Here is a 26,545-nt window from a genome sequence, read left to right as displayed (position 1 = left end):
CCTCACACCCCCTATCCCCCTCCACATAATGGTCAACATAAACACATGCATTGCAGACTCAAACTGTGTAATACCCACAAAGGGCAAGAATTCCTACGAACAAAGAAATATTCTTGTAGCAATGAATACTGCAGATTTGCTTACATTTGTCTAAATGTAAACAAATTGCCTAAATGCTCGGTGACAAAAAATCAAATTTTTGGTCAATGTATCGATCACCAGTACGCTAACATGGAATATAACAAAGGAGAGAATTTGTACGAATCATTTCATGGTCACTTAATGTTTATTCTTGGGTTTTTGTTGCAATATGAGAAACTCTGACATTCATCTCAACTCATAGCGTTATGAAATTCAAAAGACGAACGAACCTGACCATCATCAATAATTTCACAAACTTGTGAAATTAATTGGGTATACATTGAATCTTATTTAAGATTATTTGCTTTTTATACGAAATTTGTCAACTGACCACCATCAATAATTTCACAATATTGTGAAATTAATTGGGTATACATATGTTAAGTTATGAACATGATTGAACATGCTCACAGAGAGACTGGCGGACGGACGGAAAAAATCCACTTTGATTACGATCATGTTTCGGCATGCTTACGGACAGACATATATTGAAATGTATTTTGTTTACATTAGCGATCAAATGTGGTTCTCTCTCAACTTCTCGGTCTGGCTCCCTCCCACACATATACAGGGTAAATGTGGTTCTCTCCTCAAATCTCGGTCTCGCTCTCTGTAGCATATATACAGGAGGTAAAATATGCAACATTGTTTCATATTTTGCTTCACACATACAAGAGGTAAAATATGCAACATTGTTTCATATTTTGCTTCACACATACAGGAGGTAAAATTTGCAACTTTGTTTCATATTTTGCTTCACACATACAAGAGGTAAAATATGCAACTTTGTTTCATATTTTGCTTCACACATACAGGAGGTAAAATATGCAACATTGTTTCATATTTTGCCTCGCTTATATTTAAACGCTTACATATGTATGTATGTATTCTTGATTATATTATCGAAAAAATGTGGGTCTCTCTCAAATTCTCGGGCTCTCTCCCCCTCATCCGTTCATATAGGGGGCTTAGCCTATCATATTTCTTGTAATTTTTTGTTGTTTTGACCCACTGTGCAGTTAAATTTAACCCTCGCTCTCCAAATACTCTCTCTCTCACACACACACACACACACACACTCTCTCTCTCCTTCTCTCTCTCTCTCTCACACACACACACTCTCTCTCTCTCTCTCACACACACACACACACACAGACAGGAGGTAAAAAGGTATCAAATTACTGATCTGGAAGCCCCATTACCCCTCTACTAGGCTGGATTAATCAGATATCTAAATTACAGATTTAAATCTTAATTATACGCCATTTAGTGGCTGCGCCCATCTTAAATATTGAGGTTGTATAGTGCACTGTATTCTTCTTGTCAAGCCCTTTTATTTGATACCCATATTGGTGGGATTGATAAAAAATTGTTATCAGCCATTTGGTAGCGGCGGCCATCTTAGATTTCAATTTTGCATAGTAAATTTTATTCTACTTGTTGAGACCTTTCATTTGATACCCATGTTGATGGGATTGATAAAACCTAAGTTATCCGCCATTTTGTAGAGGCCGCCATCTTGGATTTTAATTTTATATAGTACATTGTATTCTACTGGTTGAGCACTTTCATTTGATACCCATATTGATGGGATTGATAAAACCTACGTTATCCGCCATTTTGTAGCGGCCGCCATCTTGGATTTCAATTTTTTATAGTATATTATATTCTGCTACTTGAGCCCTTTCATTTGATACCCATATTGATGGGATTGATAAAACCTACGTTATCCGCCATTTTGTAGCGGCGGCCATCTTGAATTTATAATGATAATGAATAAACATAATTGTATTGTCACCAAAATCCAAAGTGTATACAAAATTTCAGATTAATCGGTTGACAGGAAGAGGGTGAAATTTGAATTACTAAATTTGACCCAAGAATAAATAATAAATAAAACAAACGGGGTGAGCTAAATAAAACCATTTAACAATAATAATTAGTATTCTTTAGGTTCTACCATATGATGGGGGCATTTTGACATTAAATTTGCCGAAACAGAATTGCTTGTATAAACGCAAGAGGGGATTAACCCCCAGTTTTTGTAAAAATTTTTATTCTTCTCACACGAATTGTCAAATTTTGTAGATCGATTTACTCGCTTTAGCTCAAATGTAGAGCGCTGATTTTTAAATGAGGAATCCTTAATGATATATGGAACGGGTATACGAAAAATTAGATGTGTATGTCATCTGGCGGCTGAGCTATGAATGCCTAAATTATTACGAATATAGACGAACGAACAAAAATAAGTTACAAAAACTGGGGGTAACTCTTTGTATTTTTAATTTATAACAAAATGTTAGAAATGTACACTCTTTTTGTCTTTGGAATAAATAAAAAGTAAAGCCGTTGTTTGTAGGGATCATGGCAGAACTACCAGGTAGTGGTATCACACCAGCTGATCGAATATGAAAAGTCAAATCCCTTTATAAAAAAAATTATTTTTGTTGTAATTTCCACAACAACATAAAGAAAGTTTTGACATAACATATTCGAAATTTTACGATGCCACTACCTGGGTAATTGTGCCATGGTAGGGATCGAAAAACGTTTGAATCATATTTTCTAAGTTGCCAATGTTTGGGCAGAACCAAATATGATTTCGAGCTTTGTTTTGCATATTTTTGTAAAATAAGTGCAATTACTCCAATTTTTTTTTTTAAATCTTCAAAAATGGCCCAATAAACAATCAACCTACAAAAATATTTGCGTTTCAAATCCATAAATTACCTCAGAACTATATAAAATGTGAAATTGTCATTTAAGTTGCAAATGCATCGAGCAGCACTGTACACTAATACCTCGATTTGCGTTGTTTCGATTTGCGTTAAGAACTGATTCGATTTGCGTTATTAATAACTAATATTTCTGACTTTGAATTTTGTGAAAAAGTTACTCCAAACATGTGGAAACATGTGTTTCGACTTGCGTTGTTTCGCTTTGCGTCGGAACCAATTATTAACGCAAATCGAGGTATGAGTGTATATTCCGATAAACATTCCACATGGGATAAGGGAGACTTCTTTCATAACAATGAATGCACACCGATTTAAAGTGAATGATGTGGGACCTACTTTTTATCGCCGAGTCCGAACGGTGTTTCTGAAGACACGGCTTGTAGAGAAGTTCTTACATGGCTGAAATGTTCAGGGGGTATTTTTGCCGGCGTTGAAAATGTGATGTTGCAAGGCCAGTGAATCGAACCCAGGCATTATGCATATCAGGCTTAATTACCATTGCTCCACGGTGGCACCCATAGTGGTATACAGGATATTTATAAATATCAGCTAGTAAACGTAACACAGAAATAATGCTAGATATGCTTCTGTTGTTGTTGGTTTCTGTGTAAGATCACTGTTGATAGTGGGTTATCATAAATTCTACTTTTTAATGCGGGTGTGTCCGAATCAATCTGACATCTAACTCACAGGTTGAATGTCTTCCGTACATTCGACTTCTGGTTGTGTGTCCTAATCGAAGAAAATATTTAACATCAAATTTTAGTACAGGTCGATGAACAATATAAATCAGATCGCAAAAAACTGACCAGTTTATGACCTTCGGTGAGAATTTACGCACATTGTATTCACATATTTTGTCCACACCCCAAATTTATTGTAATTTTGACCCGTAAAGGCTTTTTACGCAAACAAATCGGTGTCATTTTATTTGATTACTTTACCTTTTTGCTAAAATTCATGACCAATCGACGTAAATGATGACCTTAAGATAGGGACAGACAATCATGAGGCAAGGCGGCTACATCGATTCATTCATTACGGTCACACTTTGTGAGGGAGGTGGGGTATTCTAAGAACAAATGCGGCCACTTTAATGAACATTGGAATATGACGTATGTATGTATGTACAAATGTGTATCCCACCACACTGACACGCACACACATTTCATTCATCGACCCTTATATGTGGGTTGATGATCGAGCACTTTGGCCCAGTCTGATCTCCATGTTATTTTTTTGTTCCTTCGGCTCGGTTTCTAGGTTTTAGCTTTTCTCGTTTTGTTTTCATTTGCCATTTTAAATTGCCTCAAACATTTAAAAGTGTAAATTTGGACAAGCCAAATAAAATCGAATACTATATACAAATGTGTACAAAGGTATGTAAGTGTATATTTGTTGCCATGTATGAGGGGGTTTCTTCTTGTTTTTTCCCATTCGCTTTAATGATGCATTAAGTTTTCCCCAAAATTTTTTTCAACAATAATTTCGAATGTTTTCACATGGAGTGGAAAATCTGTTGCGTTGTATTTGTTGTTGTTGCTTCTTTTCCATATTTATTGGATTTAGTTGTTTGTGTTGTTGTTAGTGGATTTTTTTGGAGGAAAACGTGCTTTTTCCCTGAAATTACTTTTGCAAGACATTGCGTTTGTGTGTGTTTGGGTGATGGTTTGCGAGTGCTGGCTGCTGCTCCTCTTACTACAGCCGATGTTGTTTGGAACGTAATATTTATTTACGTTTCTTTCTGCAAGCCATGAGCCGTTTTTATATGGACCATATTGTTTCGGTCGACTGGTAGTATGATCACATTCTTGACTTAAGTATTTTTTCACACTTTGAAAATTGTGTATACGTACATACATACGTATGTTTGTACGCAAAATTGTATGTAGTTGCTCCCTGTCCAGTAGCAGTGTGCGGATGAATACACATATCCAAATGGGTCGAGTATGGGTCTACGACCTGATAAATTTGTTAACAGGTCAAATCTACAGAATGTCTTCCATCTATAGAAGACTTGTAGAAGGTATTCAAGGTCGACCTTTAGAAGTTCTTCTATCCATAGAAGGTATGTGGTAGGTCTCCTACTCATAGAAGACCTGCAAAAAGTCTCCAAATTCATAGAAGACCTGTAGAGGGTCTTCTGTCTATAGAATACCTTTAGAAGTTCTTTTATCCATAGAAGAACTATAGCACCTCTTCTACCCTTAGAATGTTTTCTATGTATAAAAACACTTGTAGAAGGGTTTCTGTCCATAGAAGACCTCTGGAAGGACTCATATCCATAAAATACCTTCTGAAGATCTTCATTTGTAGAAGGTCTTCTATATATACAAAACCCACACAAAGTAGTCTACGAATAGAAGACCTTTAGAAGTTTTTCTTCTATCCATAGAAGACCTATAGAAGGTCTTCTGTTCATAGAAGACGTTTAGACGGTATTCTAACCATAGAAGACCTATACAAATTATTCTATCCATAGAAGACCTCTAGAAGTTCTTCTATCCGTAGAAGACCTGTAGAAGTTAGTCGATCCATAGAAAACCTGTATACGATCTTCCAGCCAAAGAATACCAATAGAAGGACTTCTATCCATAGAAGACCTGCAGAAGGTCTCCTATCCATAGAAGACTTTTCGAAGGACGTCTAGACCTGAGGAGGGTCTTCATCTGTAAAAGATATGTAGAAGGTATTCTACCCATAGAATACCTTGAGGAGACCTTCAGAAGGTCTTCTATCTATAGAAGACCTTTAGAAGGTATTCTACCCATAGAAGACCATTCGAAGTTATTTTATCCATAGAAGCCTTTGAAAAGTTCTTCTATCCATAGAAGATGTGTAGAAGTAATTCTATCTCTAGAAGACCTCTAGAAGTTATTCGATCCTTAAAAGACCTGCAGAAGATCTTTTAGCCTATAGAAGGTCTTCTATCCATAGAAGACCTGTGGAAGTTCTTCGATCCATAGAAGACTTGTAAAAGGTCCTCTATTCATAGAAGACCTATAGAAGGTCTTCTTCCATAGAAGAGGGTCTTCTGCCCATAGAAGCCTATTAGAAGCTATTCTGTCCATAGAATACCTGTATAAGTTATTCGATCCTTAGAAGATCTGCTGAAGGTCTTCTAGTCATAGAAGACGTTCTGAAGTTCACCTAGACCTGTACAAGGTCTTCGCCTGTAGGAGGTATTCTAAACATAGACGACCTGACGAAGTTACTTTTTTCCATTAAAGCCCTTTAGAAGTACTTCTATCCATAGAAGGCCTGTAGAAGTTCTTCTATCAGTTGGAGACCATTAGAAGGTCTTCTGTCAATAGAAGTCCTGTAAAGAGCTTAAACCCATAGAAGACCTTTCAAAGTTCTTTTATCCATAGAAGCCCTTTAGAATTTCTTCTATCCATAGAAGACCTATAGAATTTATTTGATCCTTAGAAGACCTGTAAAAGGTCTTCTAGCCATAGAATACCTATAATAGGCCTTCTATCCATATCCATATCCTCTGAAGGTCGCCTAGACCCAGACCAGTCTTCATGTGTAGGCCTTTCGAAGTTCTTTTATCCATAGAAGCCCTTTAGAAGTTATTCTATTCATAGAAGACCTATCCACAGGAGACCTGTATAGGGTTTCCTATCCGTAGAAGTCCTTCTAAGTCCTCTTTCATCCCAAATGGACACTGACCTCCCCGTGGTGTCACCTGGGGAACTTCCTTTAACACCCGTTAAAGGTAGTGAGCTAACATGTGCCGCGCTTTCACCCATAAGAACGTTAAAAACTTGGGTTTGGGCGTCGGGTTAGTAACCCTCCCCTAGAAAAAACAGCCTACTATGAAAAAACGAAAGAAAAGAAAAACAAACCCCTCTAAAGTTGACGAACCCCGCAAACGTTTTAAGGACCATGATCTGCGAATCTCCACCTGGAATGTTCGCACTCTTTATAGAGAAGGTGCAGTCTTCGCATTGGCAGACGTACTTGAAAAGTACAAGACCGATATTACTGCCATACAGGAAATACGATGGATTGGGAAAGGCGTCACAACAACACCTAAAGGTGACGCACTGTATTATAGCTGCCATGACGTAAAGCATGAGTTTGGTTGTGGATTCGTAGTTAGTCGGAGACTAAAACATCTTGTATCCAGCTTCACCCCAGTGAATGAAAGACTTGCTGCAATTCGAATAAAAGCTAAATTCTTCAACATCAGCTTTATTTGCGCTCATGCTCCCACTGAAGAAAAGGACGAACAGACCAAAGATATATTTTACGAGCGCTTAGAAGAAACATATGACCGTTGCCCTGCCCATGACATTAAAATCAATCTAGGCGATTTTAATGCCAAAATTGGAAAGGAGAATATCTTTGGCCCAACAGTCGGGAAATTCAGTCTCCACAGTGAAACATCTGACAATGGTATGAGGCTGATAGACTTTGCAGCTGCAAAAAACATGGTAGTTAGCAGTACCAGATTTAATCATCTCGATATTCATAAGGGCACCTGGCTGTCTCCAGATCAGAAAACAAGAAACCAAATTGATCATGTTGTGATAGATGGAAGACATTCATCGAGCGTGTTGGATGTACGATCGTTCCGAGGCGCAAACATTGATTCGGACCACTACCTTGTTGCAGCAAAGGTACGCACCCGCTTAAACGTAGCAAACAAAGTACGAACAGACACAACACGAAAGTTAGACATCGGTAAGCTGCAATCACAACAGATAGCCACAGCATATTCCACTCAACTAGCCCAATTGCTTAATCAAAGCCCTCCTCATCCCGATAACATATCAGCGCAATGGCAAAGCATTGCCCACTCCATGCAAACAGCCGCAAAATACATACTTGGATACCAGAGACCTCCACCAAGGAATCCATGGTATGATGAGGAGTGTCGTGCTGCCACCGAAGAGAAAAATGCGGCATATAAGGCTACTTTACAATCCGTAGCAACGCGTAGCGCACGAGAGAGATACAGGGAGAAAAGGAGAGAGGAGAAACGTCTTTTCCGCAGGAAAAAGAGAGAGATGGAAAAGCGGGAGTGTGAAAAAATCGAGATGTACAGGAGCCAGAATGAAGTCCGAAAATTCTACCAAAGAGTCAAGCATCAAACTGATGGCTTTGGTACAGGCACATCCTCCTGTAGAGACCAGCAAGGTAATTTGGTAACTGATACAGATAGTGTACTCAGGATATGGAAAGAACATTTTTCAAATCTGTTGGTATCCAATAGCAGCGAAGACGACGAAGATACCACAGTCCCAATCCCAGAAGATGGTATTGAATGTATACCGCCCAGCCAAGATGAGGTAAAGACAGCAATAAATCGGCTGAAGAATAATAAGGCAGCAGGGGCCGATGGCTTACCAGCCGAGCTGTTCAAAACCGGAGGCGACACGCTGATAAGGTGTATTCATCAGCTAGTTAGCACCATCTGGCAGGAAGAACGAGTACCCGACGATTGGAACCTGAGTATCCTGTGCCCCGTCCACAAGAAGGGAGATAAGACTGTATGCTCTAACTATAGGGGCATAAGTCTACTCCCTATTGCCTACAAGATCGTGTCAGGGATATTGTGCGAACGACTAAAGCCAATGGTCAACGAGATTATTGGACCATACCAATGCGGCTTTAGACCTGGCAAGTCCACCATTGACCAGATATTTACCCTGCGGCAAATCCTGGAGAAGACCCAAGAGATGCAGATCGACACCTACCACCTTTTTGTCGATTATAAAGCAGCCTTCGACAGCCCGCTGCGCTCAAAGGTATTCCAAGCCATGTCTGAATTTGGTATTCCCGCAAAGCTCATCCGGCTTTGTAAAATGACTTTAACTGACACGAGGTCCTCAGTTAAAATAGGAAAGAACCTCTCCGAAGAGTTTGGTACGAAAAGAGGTTTCAGACAAGGAGACAGCCTTTCGTGTGACCTCTTCAACATCCTGCTAGAAAAGGTTATACGAGAGGCAAACGTCAAAAGAAGTGGCACAATCTACACCAATAGTCACATGTTACTTGCCTATGCTGATGACATAGACATCATGGGACGATCAGTAAAGGAAGTAACTGATACCTTTAGGAAGGTCGAAGCAGAATCTGCGAAAGTGGGTCTGGCGGTAAACGGCGAAAAGACCAAGTTGATGGTGTCGACGCGCAATGCGTCCATTGAGCTCGGACCGACTGTGGAAGTTGGTTCCTATAATATTGAGGTAGTAAAAGACTTCGTCTACCTCGGCACCTCCGTCAACACAACAAACGACATCAGTTGTGAAATAAAAAGAAGAATTGTATTGGCCAACAGATGCTACTTTGGATTAAGTAAGCAGTTTAAAAACAAAGCCACATCTCGTCAAACAAAAATAACGCTCTACAAAACACTGATACTACCCGTGCTGATGTATGGCTCCGAAGCCTGGGTACTTGCGCAAGCAGACATGGCAGTGCTTGGTGTGTTTGAGAGAAAAATTCTTCGAAAGATCTACGGACCAATCTGCGTTGACGGTGAATATCGACGTCGCATGAACCACGAGCTGTATCTGCTATACAACGACATCAATATTGTTAAACGTATCGAGATGCAGCGATTGCGTTGGCTAGGCCATATCATAAGAATGAGCGATGATGAACCCGCTAAAAAGGCGTATGAATACATGCCACATGGCGGTGCACGCAGAATTGGCAGGCCAAGGAATAGATGGCGCAAACAAGTGGATGATGAGATGAAAAGGCGCGGTATTCCAGAGAGCAAAGCAACAAATAGAGAGGAATGGAGATCTCTTCTTAGTTCGGCCTATAGAACAAATGTTCTGTAATGGGCCAGCTAAGTAAGTAAGTATGTAAGAAGTCCTTCTAAAGGTAGTCCAGACCTGTGGAAGATCTTCGTCTGTAGAAGACCTGTAGACCTTTCGAAGTTCTTTTATCCATAAAAGCGCTTTAGAAGTCATTTTATTCATAGAAGACCTTCCGAAAATCGCTTTGACCTGTAGAAGGTACTTATCTGTAGAAAATCTGTAGAAGGTATTCTAACCATAGAAGCCCTTTAAAAGTTCTTCTATCTGTAGAAGACTTATAGAAGTTCTTCTATGCATAGAAGACTTGTAGAAGTACTTCTATCCATAGAAGCCCTTTTGAAGTTCTTCTATCAATAGAAGTCCTCTAGAAGGTCTTCTAGCCATAGAATATCTATGTAAGATCTTTGGAAGGTCTACATCTGTAGAAGATCTTCTATTTATAGAAGACCTGTAGAAGGTATTTTACTCATAGAACACCTTTAGAAGTTCTTCTTTCCATACAAGGCCTGTAGAAAGTCTTCTGTTCATAGCAGAGTTGTGTAGTTCCGGAACGAACTAGTTCCAAGGAAGTATTCCTGACAAGGAACTATTGGAACTATATCCAGCTCTTGCGTTTATATAGTTCCTTTAGTTCATATAGTTCCTTCCGTTCCGTGGAACTATTTCGATCTCGGAACTATTTGGAACGAAAAGATTGATGAAAGAGAAAGATTCGTTGAACTATTTCGGTCTCGGAACTATTTGGAATGAAAAGAACGATGAAAGAGAAAAATTCGTTGAACTATATCCATTTCGGAACTATGGAACTACTTTAAGGAACTAGTTCCTTTGGGAAAAGGAACTAGAAAGATCGATCCGCTCCGGGAACTAGATTGCCCAACCCTAATTCATAGAACCCCTACAGACAATCTTCTATCCATAGAAGACCCGTAGAAGGTTTTCTGTCTATAGAAGAACTTTAAAAGTTCTTCTACTGTAGAAGGTCGTCTATCTATTGAAGACCTGTAGAGGGTCTTCTATCTATTGAAGACCTGTAGAAGGTCTTCTATCTATTGAAAACCTGTAGAAGTTATTTTACTCATAGAACACCTTTAGAAGTTCTTCTATCCATAGAATACCTGTAGAAATTCTTCTATCCATAGAAGACCCGTAGAAGGTCTTCTATAGACACCTTTAAAAGTTCTTCTGCCAATAGAACCCGTAGAAGGTCTGCTACCTATTGAAGACCTGTAGTAGTTCGTCTTTTTATTGAAGACCTGTAGAATGTCTTCTATCTATTCAAGACCTGTAGAAGGTCTTCTACCTATTGAAGACTCGTAGAAAGACTTCTATCTATTGAATACCTGTAGTGGAAGGTCTTATATCTATAGAAAACCTGCTCAAAGTCTTCGAAAGTTGACCTGTAGAAGTTATTCTATCTGAAGAAGACGTGTATTGTTGTTTGGGCGCCTTTAACCTGACTCGCGTGTTGTCGGCACAGTTAGGTTTATCCGTCAAGCAGTTGACGGTCCACTTATCCTTCTGGAATGAATAAATGGCCCTTAGAATTCTGTGGTTATATTCGATGATATATTAAGAATAATTTCAAATGATGCTTGGGGTTGTATTCAAGCAGTGGAGAAATGCGGCTACCTTCCGGTACATGTACATTGTTTCCGCAATCATACACATTTTTGTACGTTACCACAATTATTCTAATTCCCCATCCCTTTTTCTTTCCCCCTTTTTTTCAGTTTCCCATGATCTAATCCCAGAAGAAGAAGAAAAAACTCCAAAACTCACATCATGGAAAAACAACACACGGATAAATCGCAGCTCAGTACACCGACATCTACGACAGCAACAACACCCACATCGCGCCCACCTTCACGGCGTACCTCAACAATCATTCCTCGAGAATCATTGCCAACGCCACCACCAGATCCCCGTGGTGGTGGCGGCGGCGGCGGTGCCAATCAAAGTGACAACATATTTGTATATCCAACGCCAGCTGAGAAAAATTTACCCGCCGAATTGCAAGGCCTATTGCGTTATGCCGAACGTCAAGAAGAATTCCAACAAACTTTGAATAAGAAAATTGCCAATGATTGTCGAACGTTGCATCATCCTCAACAGCAAGATGATGGTTCTACGCAGGGTGGTAGTGGTGGAGGTGCGGGTGGGGATAAACAACACTCCTGTAGTTGTTGTGAAAAGTTGAGTAAAGAATGTGCCGAATTTATGGAGCCGCTACAATTTCGTTTAAATGGAGCTGTAACAGCCGCCTTGGCAGCTTATGGGGTGATTGAGCAATTGAATCATCTTTACGCCATGTGGGAGCAGTACATAACCAAGGAAAGGGAGTTGCGTGAACGAAAAGAATGTTTGCGTTATGTCAAGCTATTGGAACGGAAGGTATGACATCATCAAAACCCTGTAGATTTTCCTTGTTACATTTGCCATTGTAATTTTAGCGTGCCGAGGCCAGCAAGTTAAAGGAAAAACCCCAACCCATAGCTGGGAGTCCATTATCTGATAATGAATTGGATCATCAGGATATGGAACAATCGATTGCTCTGTTGGAGACCATCTTGAGTCCAGATGTTTTGTCAAGATATAAAACTCAAGATGCCAAAATGTAAGTCTACCTAAATTATGCATTTAGAAGTTTGATTTGATTTCGGAGCATATTTCCCTCCCTCCCACTCTCTTTCGTAGGCAACGTGAACGCAGTAAATCGTTTATGATTGAAGATATGCCCAGCCTTAGGGCTGATCGCGAGGCTTACAAAAGTCATGGTGGTATACCTCAGCTACTGCGTCGTCAAAGCACCTATTGCGATAGCAAATCGAAAGTATCCAAATGGACGAAGGTAAAGGCTGCCTTTAAATGGGAAAAGGCCAATGTCCCAATAATGTATGAAACAAATCGTGATGGTACCCCCGTTGGCCTGCAACCGAACAATAATGAGGTGGCCAGGTAAGACGAAACACATTTATAGTTATTTTTTAACAACAAGAATTTTTTTTATAAATACGATGATCTTAATTACACTGAGGGGCCGGTTTACTTTGAATTACAAGTTAAATAAATTTGAATTGAAATTGAAAACAACCCAAAACATGGTCGCAAAAATGTCAAATGACGTCTAGCGACACTACGTGTTGTCTAGGCCAGAAGGTTTTCTAGTGACCCTCGTAAAGATCTATGTGTGTCCTGTATAAAGTCTTATATCCCCAGAACCGAGGACTATATATCTCTTGTTTATATTAAAGACCTTTTGAAGGTCTTTTATATATAGAATACCTATAGATGTCCTCGATCTACATAAGATCTGCAGAGGGTCTTCTATTTACAGAAGACCTGTAGAAGGTTATCTATCGGGAGAAGACCTGTATAACGGTATCTATCGATAGAAGACATGTAGAAAACCTTCCATTTTTAGAATACCTGAAGAATGCACCCTTTCTAAAGAAGACCTGAAAATGTATTATATTTCTAGAAAAAGTATAGAAGGTCTTCCATAGATCTCTTGAAGGTCCTCTGTCAATAGGTCTGTTGAAGTTCTTCTATCTTTCTGCTGTTGTTTGGGCGCCATTACTCAATCTGGTGTTGGGAAGTCAGTCAGTTTAAGCTCCACACACCGTTTGTATATTTTTCAGAATCAGGCTAAACTCTTCCCAACCATCCACATGCCTCTTTTATCGATATTAGGGTGGTGGGTGTATTCCGTGTTAAAAGAACAGCTTCGGGTTTAAAACAAAAAATGAATCAGCCCACTTCTAAAAAAGCGCGTTCCACAGAGTGCGATTTACATCGATCGAAACAAGTGGTAGTCGGAAGGGGAAAGCTCTGGACTATAAGGCGGATGATCAAAATTGTCGATGCACTGGAATTGCAAAATGTGGAGGAGCGTTGTCATAATGGAAGATGTACAAGGCAGTTGTGCTTACCATTGCACCACTGTTGTAGCCGGATCACTCGTGTAATGATTGATATTCCGTTATAATTTCAGAAAGTCTCCTAGACCTACTACGGTTGTCTCAGCGAGATCGTGAAAGGACGTCCAGGAACAGAGACCTTTTTCTCCTCTCTTCTATTCCGCAGCTGCGGCAGTGGTCGTTATGTGTTAGATTTAAGCGCGTATCGTCTTGCCGCAATAAGGCAAACAGACAGGTTCCGTCTGTTTTTGCTAATGTGACCATGTAGATTTTGATATGGCCTAAGTATTTGGCCAGAGATGATACGTGGTATTGTTATCGGTATGCACGCCATTGGGCTCCTGTATTGGAAGAATCTTTGTCTCCTCATGTATATGATCACCTGAAGACACGAGAAGGCATCCTGTTGCAGTTCTCCGGGCGACATTCTGACACTTTTGAATATTTTTTTCCATTGTATTGCACTTATATTCGCGGACCACACTGGCGTCGCATAGCTTACCACAGACCGATCTATGTATCTCGTTATAAGTGATCAACAAGGTTTCTTTATCCGCACCCCAAGACCTGTCGGCTAGGGACTTGAGAACATAGTTCCTTTATTTCTTTCCCAGATTACCTGTGATATTCTTGGACGATGTGAACATGCTGTCAAATGTTACCCCTGGAATCTTGATTTTCGGAATTCTTCTACAATCGACCATGGCATACAGTACAATGCTCACCTCCGCAGTCCATGTGAAAACGTTGTAAGATCAGTCAAATATGAGTTCAGCCTTTCACAAATGACATCAGGGAAGGTACCTGAGCCAAAATCGTACAATCAACCGCATAGTTTACGATCTCAATGCCTTCTGGAGGTGGTGAAATACAGAGATATCACCCCACCTTGGTATACTTCCTGTTTCACTGTACGGGGCTTGCACTTCATATTCCTAAATTCCACGCACGACTGACGTCCACACATATACATAATTTATTAACCCACGTTTCAAACTTGGGCGGAGGGTAGCCTGTTCAATGTCCTCAAACAGCGTGGAGTGCTTCACAGTATCGAAGGCTTTTAATAAGTGTACTATACTACCGCACGGCTAATTCTGGTTGGATCCTCAACCAATATGTGTTGATATGGCGTGGAGCTCTGTTGTCGGACTGCGCTGTTTACGGAACCCATGATAATCGGCAAATGGATAGCACTTTTCTGATGTTGGGGAGGACTAAAGTCTCAAGAGCAACAAAAACGAAATCGGTCTGTACGATTCTTACTTGCCTGGCTTCAATAGCGGGTCCCCCTTGCACATTTTCCAGACTTCTGTGGGTGTCTAGCAACAGGTTGAGATCTTTGGTGAGATACTCAAATCGCTGCTCATCCTGCTGCTTCGGCAATATCATGGAGATTTCATCAGGGCCCAACGCTTTGGATGATTTTACGTTTCTTATGGCAATCGTAACATAGCCCAATGTAAATTATGGTGGTTCGTCTTTTCTCTTCTCTTCGACCTGTCACTCCCGGCGTGCCTTAACCGGAGTGACTTAACCGCTGTACCCAATTCACTTATTCTGACCAACCAACCTACTAACTTCCAGTGTCAGCTCTTTAACCCTGGGATCACTTGGGTTGGCTCAATTAATTCATCATGCTCATTTGCTAGTCCCGCCGCCTCTGCTGGGAAATTAGGCCTCACTTCGGGTATTCTACCGGCAATGTCCTGGAACGTCCTTTCTGGAGCGTTCTTTCCAATTACTTTTCCGATGATTTAAGAAAGTGCTGAAATCGGGTGGTCACCAGTTGACACGATGGTTGCCTGGTAACTGTGACACTCTCCCCTAATTCAGGTAGGGGCATCCTCATTTACAGCCAGTCACCTCAGCCAGCACTCGTTTCCGAGGACCTAATGTCACAACTAATGATGAGGTAAAGATAAAGTTCCCCAAGACCAGACGGCTACGACCTTGCAAATGTTTGGGCCCATAATCCGGAGTACAGTTTTTTGTCGGAGGGTTGTATACTTTAAGCAACTCTACCTCGGCAGACTATATATTCCATGGGACCCATGGAAGGTCAAGCAAGATAGTTCTGTATTGAATAGACTGGTGCAAGAGGAAAGCTAGTCCAACACTTCCTCTTCGCTTGAGCTTGGTTTCCAGTACCGCCGCGAACGTGATATTCTTCTTCCGATTCATCAAATCCACTATTTCCTCGATCTAACTTCGGAGTCCATTGCAATTAATACTTTTATACTTTTCTGAAAGAAAGGGTCCCACTATAGCACCTTTCTGAAACAAAGGGTGCTTCTATAGCACCTTTCTGAAAGAAAGGGTCCCACTATAGCACTTTTCTGAAAGAAAGGGTCCCACTATAGCACCTTTCTGAAAAAAGGGCATATCTATAGCACCTTTCTGAAAAAAGGGCACCTCTATAGCACCTTTCTGAAAGAAAGGGTCCTACTATAGCACCTTTCTCAAAAGAAAGGGTGCCTCTATAGCACCTTTCTGAAAGATAGGGTGCCTTTATAGCACCTTTCTGAAAGAAAGGTTGCTTTTATAGTACCTTTCTGAACGAAAGGGTGCCTTTATAGCACCTTTCTGAACGAAAGGGTGGGTTTATAGCACCTTTCTGAACGAAAGGGTGCTTTATAGCACCTTTCTGAAACAAAGGGTGCTTCTATAGCACCTTTCTGAAAGAAAGGGTCCCACTATAGCACTTTTCTGAAGGAAAGGATCCCACTGTAGCACCTATCTGAAAGAAAGGGTCCCACTATAGCACCTTTCTGAAAGTAAGGGTCCCACTATAGCACCTTTCTGAAAGAAAGGCTCCCACTATAGCACCTTTCTGAAAAAAGGGTACCTCTATAGCACCTTTCTGAAAGAAAGGGTCCCACTATAGCACCTTTCTGAAAGAAAGGGTCCCACTATAGCACCTTTCTCAAAAGAAAGGGTGCTTTTATAGCACCTTTCTGAAAGAAAGCGTGCCTCTATAGCACCTTTCTGAACGAAACGGTGCTTTTATAGCACCTTTCTGAGCGAAAGGTTGCTTTTATAGCACCTTTCTGAAGGAAAGGTTGCTTTTATAGCACGTTTCTGAACGAAAGGGTGCTTTTAAAGCACCTTACTCAACGAAAGGGTGCTTTTATAGCACCTTTCCGAACGAAAGGGTGCTTTTATAGCAGCTTTCTGAACGAAAGGTTGCTGTTATAGCACCTTTCTGAACGAAAGGGTGCTGCTATAGCACCTTTCTGAACGAAAGGGTGCTTTCATAGCACCTTTCTCAACGAAGGGGTGCTTTTATAGCACCTTTCTCAACGAAATGGTGTTTTTATAGCACTTTTCTCAACGAAAGGGTGTTTTTATAGCGTCTTTCTGAACGAAAGGGTGATTTTATAGCATTATTCTGAACGAAAGGGTGCTTTTATAGCATCATTCTGAACGAAAGGGTGCTTTTATAGCTTCATTCTGAAACAAAGAGTCTTTCTTTGGCACCTTTCTGAAAGAAACGGTGCTTCTATAGGATTTTTTTTTAAAGGCTTTTTCCTAGATTATCCTCTTAGATTATCAGAGGTATAACCATTAAATATGGATTGGGAAAAATCTTCGAAATTAAAATTACTTTTATTTCATTCTTCTGTTGTCTATTCTTATCATTGTAGGTATTTACGCGTACCCTCCGTACCCTGCGGCAACAGTTCCGCTGACAGCATCTTAAGTTCATCGTCTGGTCATTTGTTAAGTGAAACAGGCACACCGGGTACCATCAGCTCAGCCAGTTCAATGGACGATATAGATAACACCGGCAGTGGTGGTGGTGGTGATGGCCGCATCGGAATGAGTGGAATGAGTATTTATTTTACTTTTTAAAACTGACCACAACAATTTGATTTTTTTATTTTTTGTTTTGTCATTAGGAAGAGATTCATCGAAAAGCGAAACACTGGAAACATCAACGGAAAGGTCAATGTCCCAACCAACGGTGCAGGAATCGAAATCGGCTGATACATTAATTGTGGATGACATCAAGTACACAATGCCACCAAAATCTTCATCCAATAAATCGATACGACGTAGTAGAATGGTGTCAGACTTTGAGGTTGTACCTGAAGATGTTGAAGCTGTTATAAAAACACAAACGAAACGTAAAAATCCTCCACGACCCTTAGATCTAAATCTAAGACAGGTAAGTTAGAAATTAGTAGAAATTTTTTCCTTCAGAAAATTAAGTGATTTTACCATCTCCCGCCTTCCTACAATGTCATATAAATTACGTGGGGGCCACCAAAATTAAATAAAAATACACACACACACCGTTGGGCGCCGCCACCTTAAATTACTTTCTCTCAAAAGTGCTTTAAATAACAACGGCGGCGACCAAAAATACAAAACACACACTGTGGGGCTCCAACTTAAAATATTTTCTCTTAAATTGTCTTTGAAATATATTTTATTTTTCTCTTTTTCATCTTCATACTCATCTTTTATTGCTATTGATGATTTCTCCAATTTTTTTTTAATTTCAACATCACCTCAAATTGTCAAATTGGGCGCCATTGATGTCTCGTCAGGATCTTAATGACTCGGAAAGTTATTTTGCCTCATCACAATTACTTAAAGCCAGTCCTCAGGAGGGTACTCAGTCCTTGAATCGGGCTCTCAAGAAAGTTAGCTCACCTGTAAATTCATCAGTGCCATCTAGTCCTTCACGACATTCTGACTTCTTTGCCGAATTTGGTTAGTATCTGTGAAACTCAAATGCCACTATAGTTCTCAACTATTATCGCTCTCCCCCCTAACCACAGAAAGCGAAGAATTATCAAGTGGTGATTTTTCTGAACCCAATTCGCCAAATCACACAACATCACGCCAAAGTTTTGAGCTACAACAAGAGGAAATTAATCGTCGTTATCAAATATTGCGAGCCAAACTGGATCAAGAATTCGAAACGAAACGTAAAGAATGGGAAAAGCTACAATCGAAACGAGGTAGGTAGTAAAGGGATACTGCATATTCCTCCCATATGTTGTCTCTCCCCATTGTGTTTTTGTACATATCTGTATGTGTGTGATTGTTTTTAGCGGTAGCTTTAGTTTCTGCTCCTAAACCTCCAGAACCATTGTCACCGACGACACACGCTCCAAGTATGGGCAGTAATTTTTCGGCCAAAATGTTGGAAGAGAATCTAACGCCAGATTTCAAAAAGAAATTACAAAAATGGCGCGTTAAGAAACAGGCCTCCATTGGTGGTATACATGGTCCACCCGTGTCGCCCATTTCACCCAAAGAGGCAACCGCCTCCAGTTCATGTACAAATGTACCCAAGGATGCTAAAATTGATTGGAATCTATGGAAAACGGGACAATTGAAATTAGAGGGTCAGGGTCTTAAACCATTGCCAGATCAAAAGGACTTGCCCGAAGAATTTCAAAAGAAGTTGGGTAAGTTGAGCTCTTCTCAGCTCTTTTTATTGTGTTCTTATTACATTTTTAATTTTTTCGTTTTTCAGAGGAATGGAATAAAATTAAACGAGGAGGTTCTGCCACAAACTGTACCGATTCCCTCAAACGCCACAAACATGGTGGCTCGGGTAAAAAAGGTGAATCTGATGATGATCGTGGTGGCGGTGGTGGCGTCAGTAGTGATAAGGATAAACGCACGGATAAACATAAACATCATGATAAGGAGAAGTCGGAAAGGTAGGATGAGAAAGAAATAATTGTCAATAAGAAGATTGTATTTCCTATGGCAATTTTCTTCTTTCTTACAGGTTGGCCAAATTAAAGGCCATCGTCAGCGATCATCCAGCCAAGGAGATTGAGGTGAAGACCTCAGCTGGTGTTATGAAATTTGAGGGTATTTCCCGCAAGTTTACACGTAAACTTTATGAATGGGAAAAAGCCCGTGGTATTGGACCAGAATCATCAACATTCGCATTGCTACATCCGGGTTACTGTCCCATCGATGTGAAACGCATTTCCAAGGAGACACACAATCGTAAGAGTTAGTTCTGACATTTCACATGCGTCGTAGAACTTCAAAACTAACCGTTGAATTCTTTTCCATTTAGATGAGAATTCTCCTACACTCAGTCGATCATTGTCATTGGACAGCATTTCGCCCAGTATTGCATTGCCTGTGATATCGCAGCAAGCTTCCAGTCTCTCATTGAATGATGTCAATGAGTTGAAAGAAATGGAAGGTGTTGTCAGCAGTACCGATGCCCTGGCCATTGATAGCGATTACAAGAGATGTGATGAACCGGAAGCTGTTATGGTTGAGGTGGAAGATCATATTGTAGAGACGGCCTCGCCACTGGTGGTGGCCCATGCCATGGGCAGGAAGGAGACACCCGTATATAAATATGAAGAAAAAGCTTGTAAAGATTTTTGGTAATGAAAATGGTTTATTTTCTTAGTGAAGATTTTGCTAATTCTCCCTTTACAGCAATACAAGAAAAATACAAAGTTTCGAATCTCACACCAATATAGCTCCGCTGTTGAATGTTTTGAAAAATTCCGAAGAATTGTTGAAGTTATTGAAAAAGAAAGCTCCCGAAATTTCTGATAATACCGCTTTGCGGTTTTGCGAAAGTACTTTGGCCTTGATACGCAGCAGTTATACCTACTATTCGGCCAACCTGGTTAAGCCGAATGTTCTGAATGCCATTTCCGATGTACAAAACGAATTGAGTCGTTTAAGAAGTTTGGTGAGTAAGAAGTAACAAAATAATGAAAAATAAATAAAAATAAATAACAAATAATAAAAAAATAAATAAATAAATAAATAAATAATAATAAATAATAAAATAATAAAATATATTTTTTTTTGTTCCAGAGGTGGGAAAATGCTTTACGCATTCTCATTGGGTCGTCAATGTGGTATGTCGGACTCGATCTTCATACCGACTAAAAACCCACCTCTTCACCTCTGGGAGTTGCCATCACCTCGGCACAGCTTTCGCATTACTTCGAGGTGGCTCCCAGGTCGAAAATGACCTTCTCAATCGTAATTCCGTCCAAGCTCTGTTGCGTTTCGGACAATAGTTTGCACTAGTAGCGTTGTCTAAATCAATTTTCTTGGCTCTCAGCAGTAACTCACAATACCTTGCAATGCTACTGATAGTGTGCCTGTTTCTTGCTCTGTTGTGGCACGGACATTTGACCATCGTCTGCATGCAAAGAATGTGTGCTCCGCGTCATCTATGGTATCCTCTTCTTCGTAAATACAATATGAGGAGTTGCATTTTCCTTGTCTAAACAAGTACTTTCGGAAATACCCATGCCCAGTGAGCATCTGCGTCAAATAGTAGTTTACATCTCCATGTTTTCTTTCCACCCAGGTTTTCATATCTGGGATAAGCTTCGCCGTCCATCTGTCACAAGTCTCTCTGTTCCACATTCTTTGCCATTTTATAAATGTTTCATTTTTTATTTGAGAGATATCTGTTCTTGTTACATGTTGGGAACATTTAATTTCATATAATTTTATCCGCTCTTCTGCCATTCTGCCATTACCATTCCCGCTATGATCTGCACAGCTGGTCCTGAGACAGTGCAGTATGCAGATGCGACTCGCATTGCCGCCGTTCTTTGCACCGCTAACAGTTTTTTTAGTTCTGCGTTTAGCAGAGAGGCTCGGAGCCCAAACTTCACATCCGTAAAGTAGAATGCTATTGCAGGTTTGCATCAGTAGTTTTCTTTTATTGGGGAGTGGCCCTTCGATATTGGCCATCAATCTACTCAGCTGCCTTGTAATTGCGATAGCTTTTTCACTTGCGCGGTTTATCTGCGACGAGAATGATAGTTTATTGTCAAGTTGAATTCCAAGGTAAGTGACAGTCTTCTGTGTGCGGATAACAATGTCATTTACCCTCATATCGACTTCAGCTGGTATATGTTTTCTAGTCAGTAGCACCAGCTCAGTTTTGTGCATAGCTAATTCTAAGCCGTGTGCCTCTAACCATGTTTTGGCTCGGATCATTACTTGCCTTAGTTTCCGTTGGGCATCCTCTGTTGTTCTTGCCTGAATTACTGCGGCTATGTCATCTGCATATCCTACTAGAAACGTGCTGTCAGGCATATCTATTTTTAGAATATCATCATAACTTATGTTCCAGAGGTCAGGACCTAGGATGGAGTCCTGTGCGGCACCTGACGTAATCTGTTTTTTTCTTTTTACCCACACTTGTGTAATATGTAAGTACCCTTTCGCTTGGGTAACTTTTTTATTATCTTCAGGAGGTACGCAGGAACTTCAAATTTTGTCTCCATGGCATTTATCACGTCTGTCCATCTGAGGCTATTAATAGCGTTCTTTACATCTAGGGTGGCGAGTAGTACTATAGGCTTGCTATAGTTATTTATTTGCTGTGCGGCGTAGAACACTTCAACTACTTCCTTTATGGCTCCGACAGTGGATTTCCCAGGTTTGAATCCGTGTTGTCTATCTGACAGGCCACCTTTCATGCGTATAGCGTCTTCTATTCTTTGTTTAAGAAGTCTCTCATATAATGTCCCAGCTGTGCTGAGCATACATAGCGGCCTGTATGATGAGGGAGCTGTTGGATCTCCTTTACCTTTACTAATGAGTACTAGTTGTTGTTCTTTCCATGGGCTTGGGAAAGTTCCCTCTAGTAAACATAGGAATTCCATCAGGTCCTGGGGCCCTTCTTCAGTTTTGTAGCTGCCACTTTTAGCTCTTCTATCGTGAACATTCTTTGCGTGGTTGCGGGTTCGTTGATAGCGGTTTCTACTCTTATTTCATGTGTGGGAAACAACGTGTCTACAATATTTCCCATTGTTTCGCCGTCCATTATGTTTGTTGGTGTTTGGGCACCTAGTTTCTTCATGACTACTTTGTATCCGAGTCCAAATGGATCTCTATTTATATCTTCTCTCATTTCTTCCCATTTGCGTTTTTTGCTCTCTTGTACAACAACTTGGAGCGCCTTTTTTGCTTCTTTGTAGTCTTCATGTTCTATAATTGCTGGCCCTCTACGCTTGGCTCTCGTGAATTTCCTCCTGTGTTTGAGACAGTTTGCTCTTAATTCAGCAACTTGGTTATTCCACCAATATACTGCGGGTTTTCTAACACCCATGTCTTTTTCTTTTGGCATTGATTTATTATATGCCTTGCTAATATTTCCCATCGTTCTGTTTACAAGCTCTGTAGCAGTTTCTTCTGGCGGTAATATTTGGCTTTGTCTGTCTATTTCGGATATTAGAGCTGTTATATTTAGCTTTTTGGTGTTTCATTTGCGGGTACATTCTCGAGTTTTGTTTGCAGTGGTAATTCCATTAACTGGTTATAGGGAGTAAGAGATATATTGGTGGTCGTTAGCCGTGAATATCTCTAGGACTTTCCAGTTTATTATTCTTCTGGCGATATTTTCCGATACTAGCGTAATATCTTGTATGGTACCATTGCAGCCAGGTCTCCTAAATGTTGGTACGCATCCTATATTTGCGACTGTGAGTCTTAATCTGGCTATCATTTCCATAATTCTTCTTCCTCTGGTGTTTGTCTCCTCTGAGCCCCATTCAACGGCGCGGGAATTAAAGTCTCCGGCCATAATTATTTTGCCGTCTATGATTCTAGTTTCATCCTCTATCGCATTGAGTTTGGACTGAAATTCGTCCATAGTATCACTAAAATGATAAAATAATAAATAAAATAAAATAATTAAATAATAAAATAAACAATCCAAACATTAAGAGATTTACACATAGAAGGTCTACTTCAGACCATTTATAACAACTTACTTCTTTCGCATCTAAATGTCTTCTTTTACATTTATAGTGTGAAAAGAGCCCCTTGGATGAGGCTTGCTGTCAGGAACTTATGGAGGAACGTCATGCAGAGTACAATGAAGAATTCGAGGGGTTGCATGAGACCTTGGATATTTTAAAACAAAACATACGTAAGTATTTGTGTAACAATGTTCCGACGACTTTCTTTTCACATTCTTAAACTTACAGAAGGTGGTATGCCTCGCTATTCCAAGGATATTGTACCAGATATTAATATAATTAGCGAAGAGGGATTCAACTCGTCATCATTTGTGCCTGTTGCTGGTAGTCATAATGATTATTTGTCAACAACATTAGAGGCGACAGATGAGTTGAGTACATCGATGGTTGAAAATGATACCGAGGGCCCTTCGCCATCTAATATACCGCCAACTACAAATGAAAGTTTACCAGCAGCGCCCATAACTGGTGCCATGCGTTTTGTCAATGCAAATGGTAGTGGAAATGGCAACGGAAATAGCAATGGTGCTGGTAGCAGTGTTGGTGCTAGTGGGACCAAGAAAAAGATACGGTTGCGTAAAATGGGCTCCCGACAAAATAGTAAAACCGAAAGCGATAGCAGTGATGAGGATAACTTGAATGTTTTGGAAACTCCCAGACGTTTGAAACGTAAAAATTATCGCCTTAAACAAAGGTCCTTTGATGAGGATCCCAGTTCTGCCACCATTGCCGAGGAAGTTGGTGAACAGATTCTAAAGAATATGGCACCAGTGAGGACACCCCGTCCAATGAGCCTACCACTGGCCACTTCGACATCATTGCCAAGTGTATTTGTGAAGACAAAACGGAAAGTTTTCACCACAGTCCAGGAGCCCAGAGCAATAGATGGCTTGGCTGTTATAGAACAGGAGGTGATACATTCACCCACCGAAAATGAAGGTAAAACAACGCAAAAAACCACAGAACCTTTAAAGGAGGCCCTTCAAAAACCCAAACTTCAACGTGATGACACCTTGAAAGCCATTGATAACCCTGAGAATTTAATTGCCAATATGTCCAACGATATAAAGCCACGCCTATTACTGGTCCACAAATCCATTAGTCTGGAAGATATGCGTTCTGAAATGGATTTTGAAGAAAAACGAAAATCCCACAGCATGGAAAGTCTTAAGAAATCTGATAAGCCATGGAATCCCAAAGAGCCTAGAGCCCCCTTGGCTTCGGATAGTTTTCGTAAGATAAGTCGCAGTGTGGAGAATCCTTTACGCCTCTCAAATATTTCCAAATTCCAAGCCCTATTGGGTACCAATAAGAAACGGGATCACATCTTTAAGAAACACAGCGATAAACCATTTATACCTCATCCGGTGGCGGCCAATAAGGGGGCCACAATCAAAAAGATAGAAAACAAAATTGCCAAAAACCAGTCAAGCCCCTACGTTAGTGAGTCGGAAAGTAGTGCGGCGAAATTCCTTTCACCTGATAAATTTGACAATACAATGCCACGGATTGCACGTAAATGGGATCGCAAGTCATTAACTCCCACAACACAACAAATCAAATTTGACTTTCCACCACCGAATATATCCGAACCTACAACACCAGTATTTGAACAATGTAATCGTCCCTTGACTCCGCTCACACAACGGGCCTTGCGTTTGCAAAAGGCCAAAGAGGAATTTTTACGCGCCAAACCAAGTCCAAAGGCTGTGGTGAAACTAAGAGAAAGTACTCCACGCAGTGAAACATGGTTTGAAAATCGTCAAAGTGATTTGAGTCTAAGTTCCACAACAGCTGATGAAGCTTCATTGCAGGGTGATCGTGTGACATCTTGTGATTCCGATTTACACAAGAGTTTAAGCGCCGATACCATTCGAGCAGAATCACCACCAAATTTATCCGATGCTGGCACAGATCAAGATTTTGGTGGCATCTATGATTCGTTGCCGCGACAGGTCACAAGATCGGGAAAAATATCCAGTAAATTGGGATTTGCCACATTGGCCTCGAAACTGCGTAAAGTTAAAGCCAAGAAACCCAAAGAACCTATGAGATCAGTGACCTCCTTGGTAGGTGGTACTGCAGCTGCTGGTGGCAGTGCCCTTTCGGCACTGTGCCGTCAAAGTCTGCTAGCCGATATTATTGCGGTACCGCAACAAGTGGTGGCATCTGCTGAAAGTTCCCGTAAAAGTAGTTTATCTAAACCACCATCGCCTCTCTTAGCCACAACAGATAATGTAAGGAAATCACAATCCTCACCCCATGCAGCCTATAGAGGTGTAGGTACCGCTGCTACAAGTTCAAATGATTTGGGACGTCCCCCAGTCCACAAATCACAAAGTGAACAATATGTTAAACGTCACAAAGAGAGTTATGTCTAGTCAATCTGTCAGTCAGTCAGTCAGTCAGTCAGTCATTGTTTAAAAAAATATTAATCCAACCTTATTTATTTGTACTTCATGTTTGTAGCACATACACACAAACACACACCATACGCACATAAATATTAATTATTGCTATTTATTAAAAATGGAATTTTTTATGTAGTTTTTAAAAGAAATTTTTACAAACCAAAATTATTTGTTTCAATTTTCTTTCCAAATGCCATCGAAAACCAAAGCCAAAGTTTTTTTTTTGTAAATTTAATAATTTTGTTGTTTATTAATTTATTATTATTTTTTTTTTATAATAAACGGCAAAAACAAATACAATATGGAAATTGTTTTAATTTTAAAATACGTACATATCGTGAGGAATGAGGAACATACATTTCTGGTGACTTCTAAGGAACCTTTTTTTGTTTTAATACTTTTCGCGGAAACCCAAGTGAAAAATACAGAAGAAAATGGGCAAAGGCAATTGGGAGTTAACAAGAAAATTATGCGGATATTTGGATATTTCTCGAGTGGAAAAAGATGGTTAGATCGGTCAAATAGGACTTCAGGCTTCCTCAAATTATATAAGTTAAGGCACCCGACGGTGCTTTGACTTCTTGTTGCTGAAATCCACATACGACTAGAGTCTACGCATATAATTGATTATCGAAAGTTTTGAACTTAGCCGGAGAGTAGTCTGCTGAATGTCCTCAAACAGTCTCGAGTGTTTGACAGTATCAAAGGCTTTTTATAAATCGAGCGCCACCAACACTGTCCTATCACTCGGCTTGCTCTGATTGAGTCCTCGACTAATATGTGTGGATATGGCGGGCATCGCTGTTGTAGTGC

General features: G+C 40.3%; 1 protein-coding gene across 10 annotated transcripts in view; it reads left to right on the top strand.

Moving 5' to 3' along the window:
• LOC141388902 (uncharacterized) overlaps window positions 1-26,032 on the top strand; it is a 66,243-nt gene extending 40,211 nt beyond the window's left edge. For 2 of the 10 annotated variants that reach the window (XM_073959574.1, XM_073959575.1), the window contains 14 exons: window positions 11,398-12,058; window positions 12,118-12,281; window positions 12,362-12,622; window positions 17,232-17,419; window positions 17,487-17,755; window positions 18,141-18,306; window positions 18,375-18,557; window positions 18,651-19,010; window positions 19,079-19,268; window positions 19,340-19,566; window positions 19,640-19,961; window positions 20,017-20,278; window positions 23,371-23,491; window positions 23,550-26,032. In XM_073959574.1, the coding sequence (XP_073815675.1) occupies window positions 11,450-12,058; window positions 12,118-12,281; window positions 12,362-12,622; window positions 17,232-17,419; window positions 17,487-17,755; window positions 18,141-18,306; window positions 18,375-18,557; window positions 18,651-19,010; window positions 19,079-19,268; window positions 19,340-19,566; window positions 19,640-19,961; window positions 20,017-20,278; window positions 23,371-23,491; window positions 23,550-25,702 (5,475 nt within the window). In that variant the 5' untranslated portion in view covers window positions 11,398-11,449 and the 3' untranslated portion in view covers window positions 25,703-26,032. Of the gene's footprint in view, window positions 1-6,816; window positions 9,702-11,397; window positions 12,059-12,117; window positions 12,282-12,361; window positions 12,623-17,231; window positions 17,420-17,486; window positions 17,756-18,140; window positions 18,307-18,374; window positions 18,558-18,650; window positions 19,011-19,078; window positions 19,269-19,339; window positions 19,573-19,639; window positions 19,962-20,016; window positions 20,279-23,370; window positions 23,492-23,549 lie in introns of those variants that run through there. The other 8 variants (XM_073959569.1, XM_073959571.1, XM_073959577.1 and 5 more) reach the window with 6 other exon arrangements.
• The last annotated feature ends 513 nt before the right edge of the window (window positions 26,033-26,545 follow it).

Source organism: Musca autumnalis, unplaced genomic scaffold (genome assembly GCF_047663935.1).
Source record: "Musca autumnalis isolate F117 unplaced genomic scaffold, ASM4766393v1 scaffold_1, whole genome shotgun sequence".
NCBI classification, from domain to species: Eukaryota; Metazoa; Arthropoda; class Insecta; order Diptera; family Muscidae; genus Musca; species Musca autumnalis.
The sequence above is the reverse complement of the archived record's forward strand: the minus strand, read 5'-3'. Positions and strand labels throughout refer to the sequence as shown.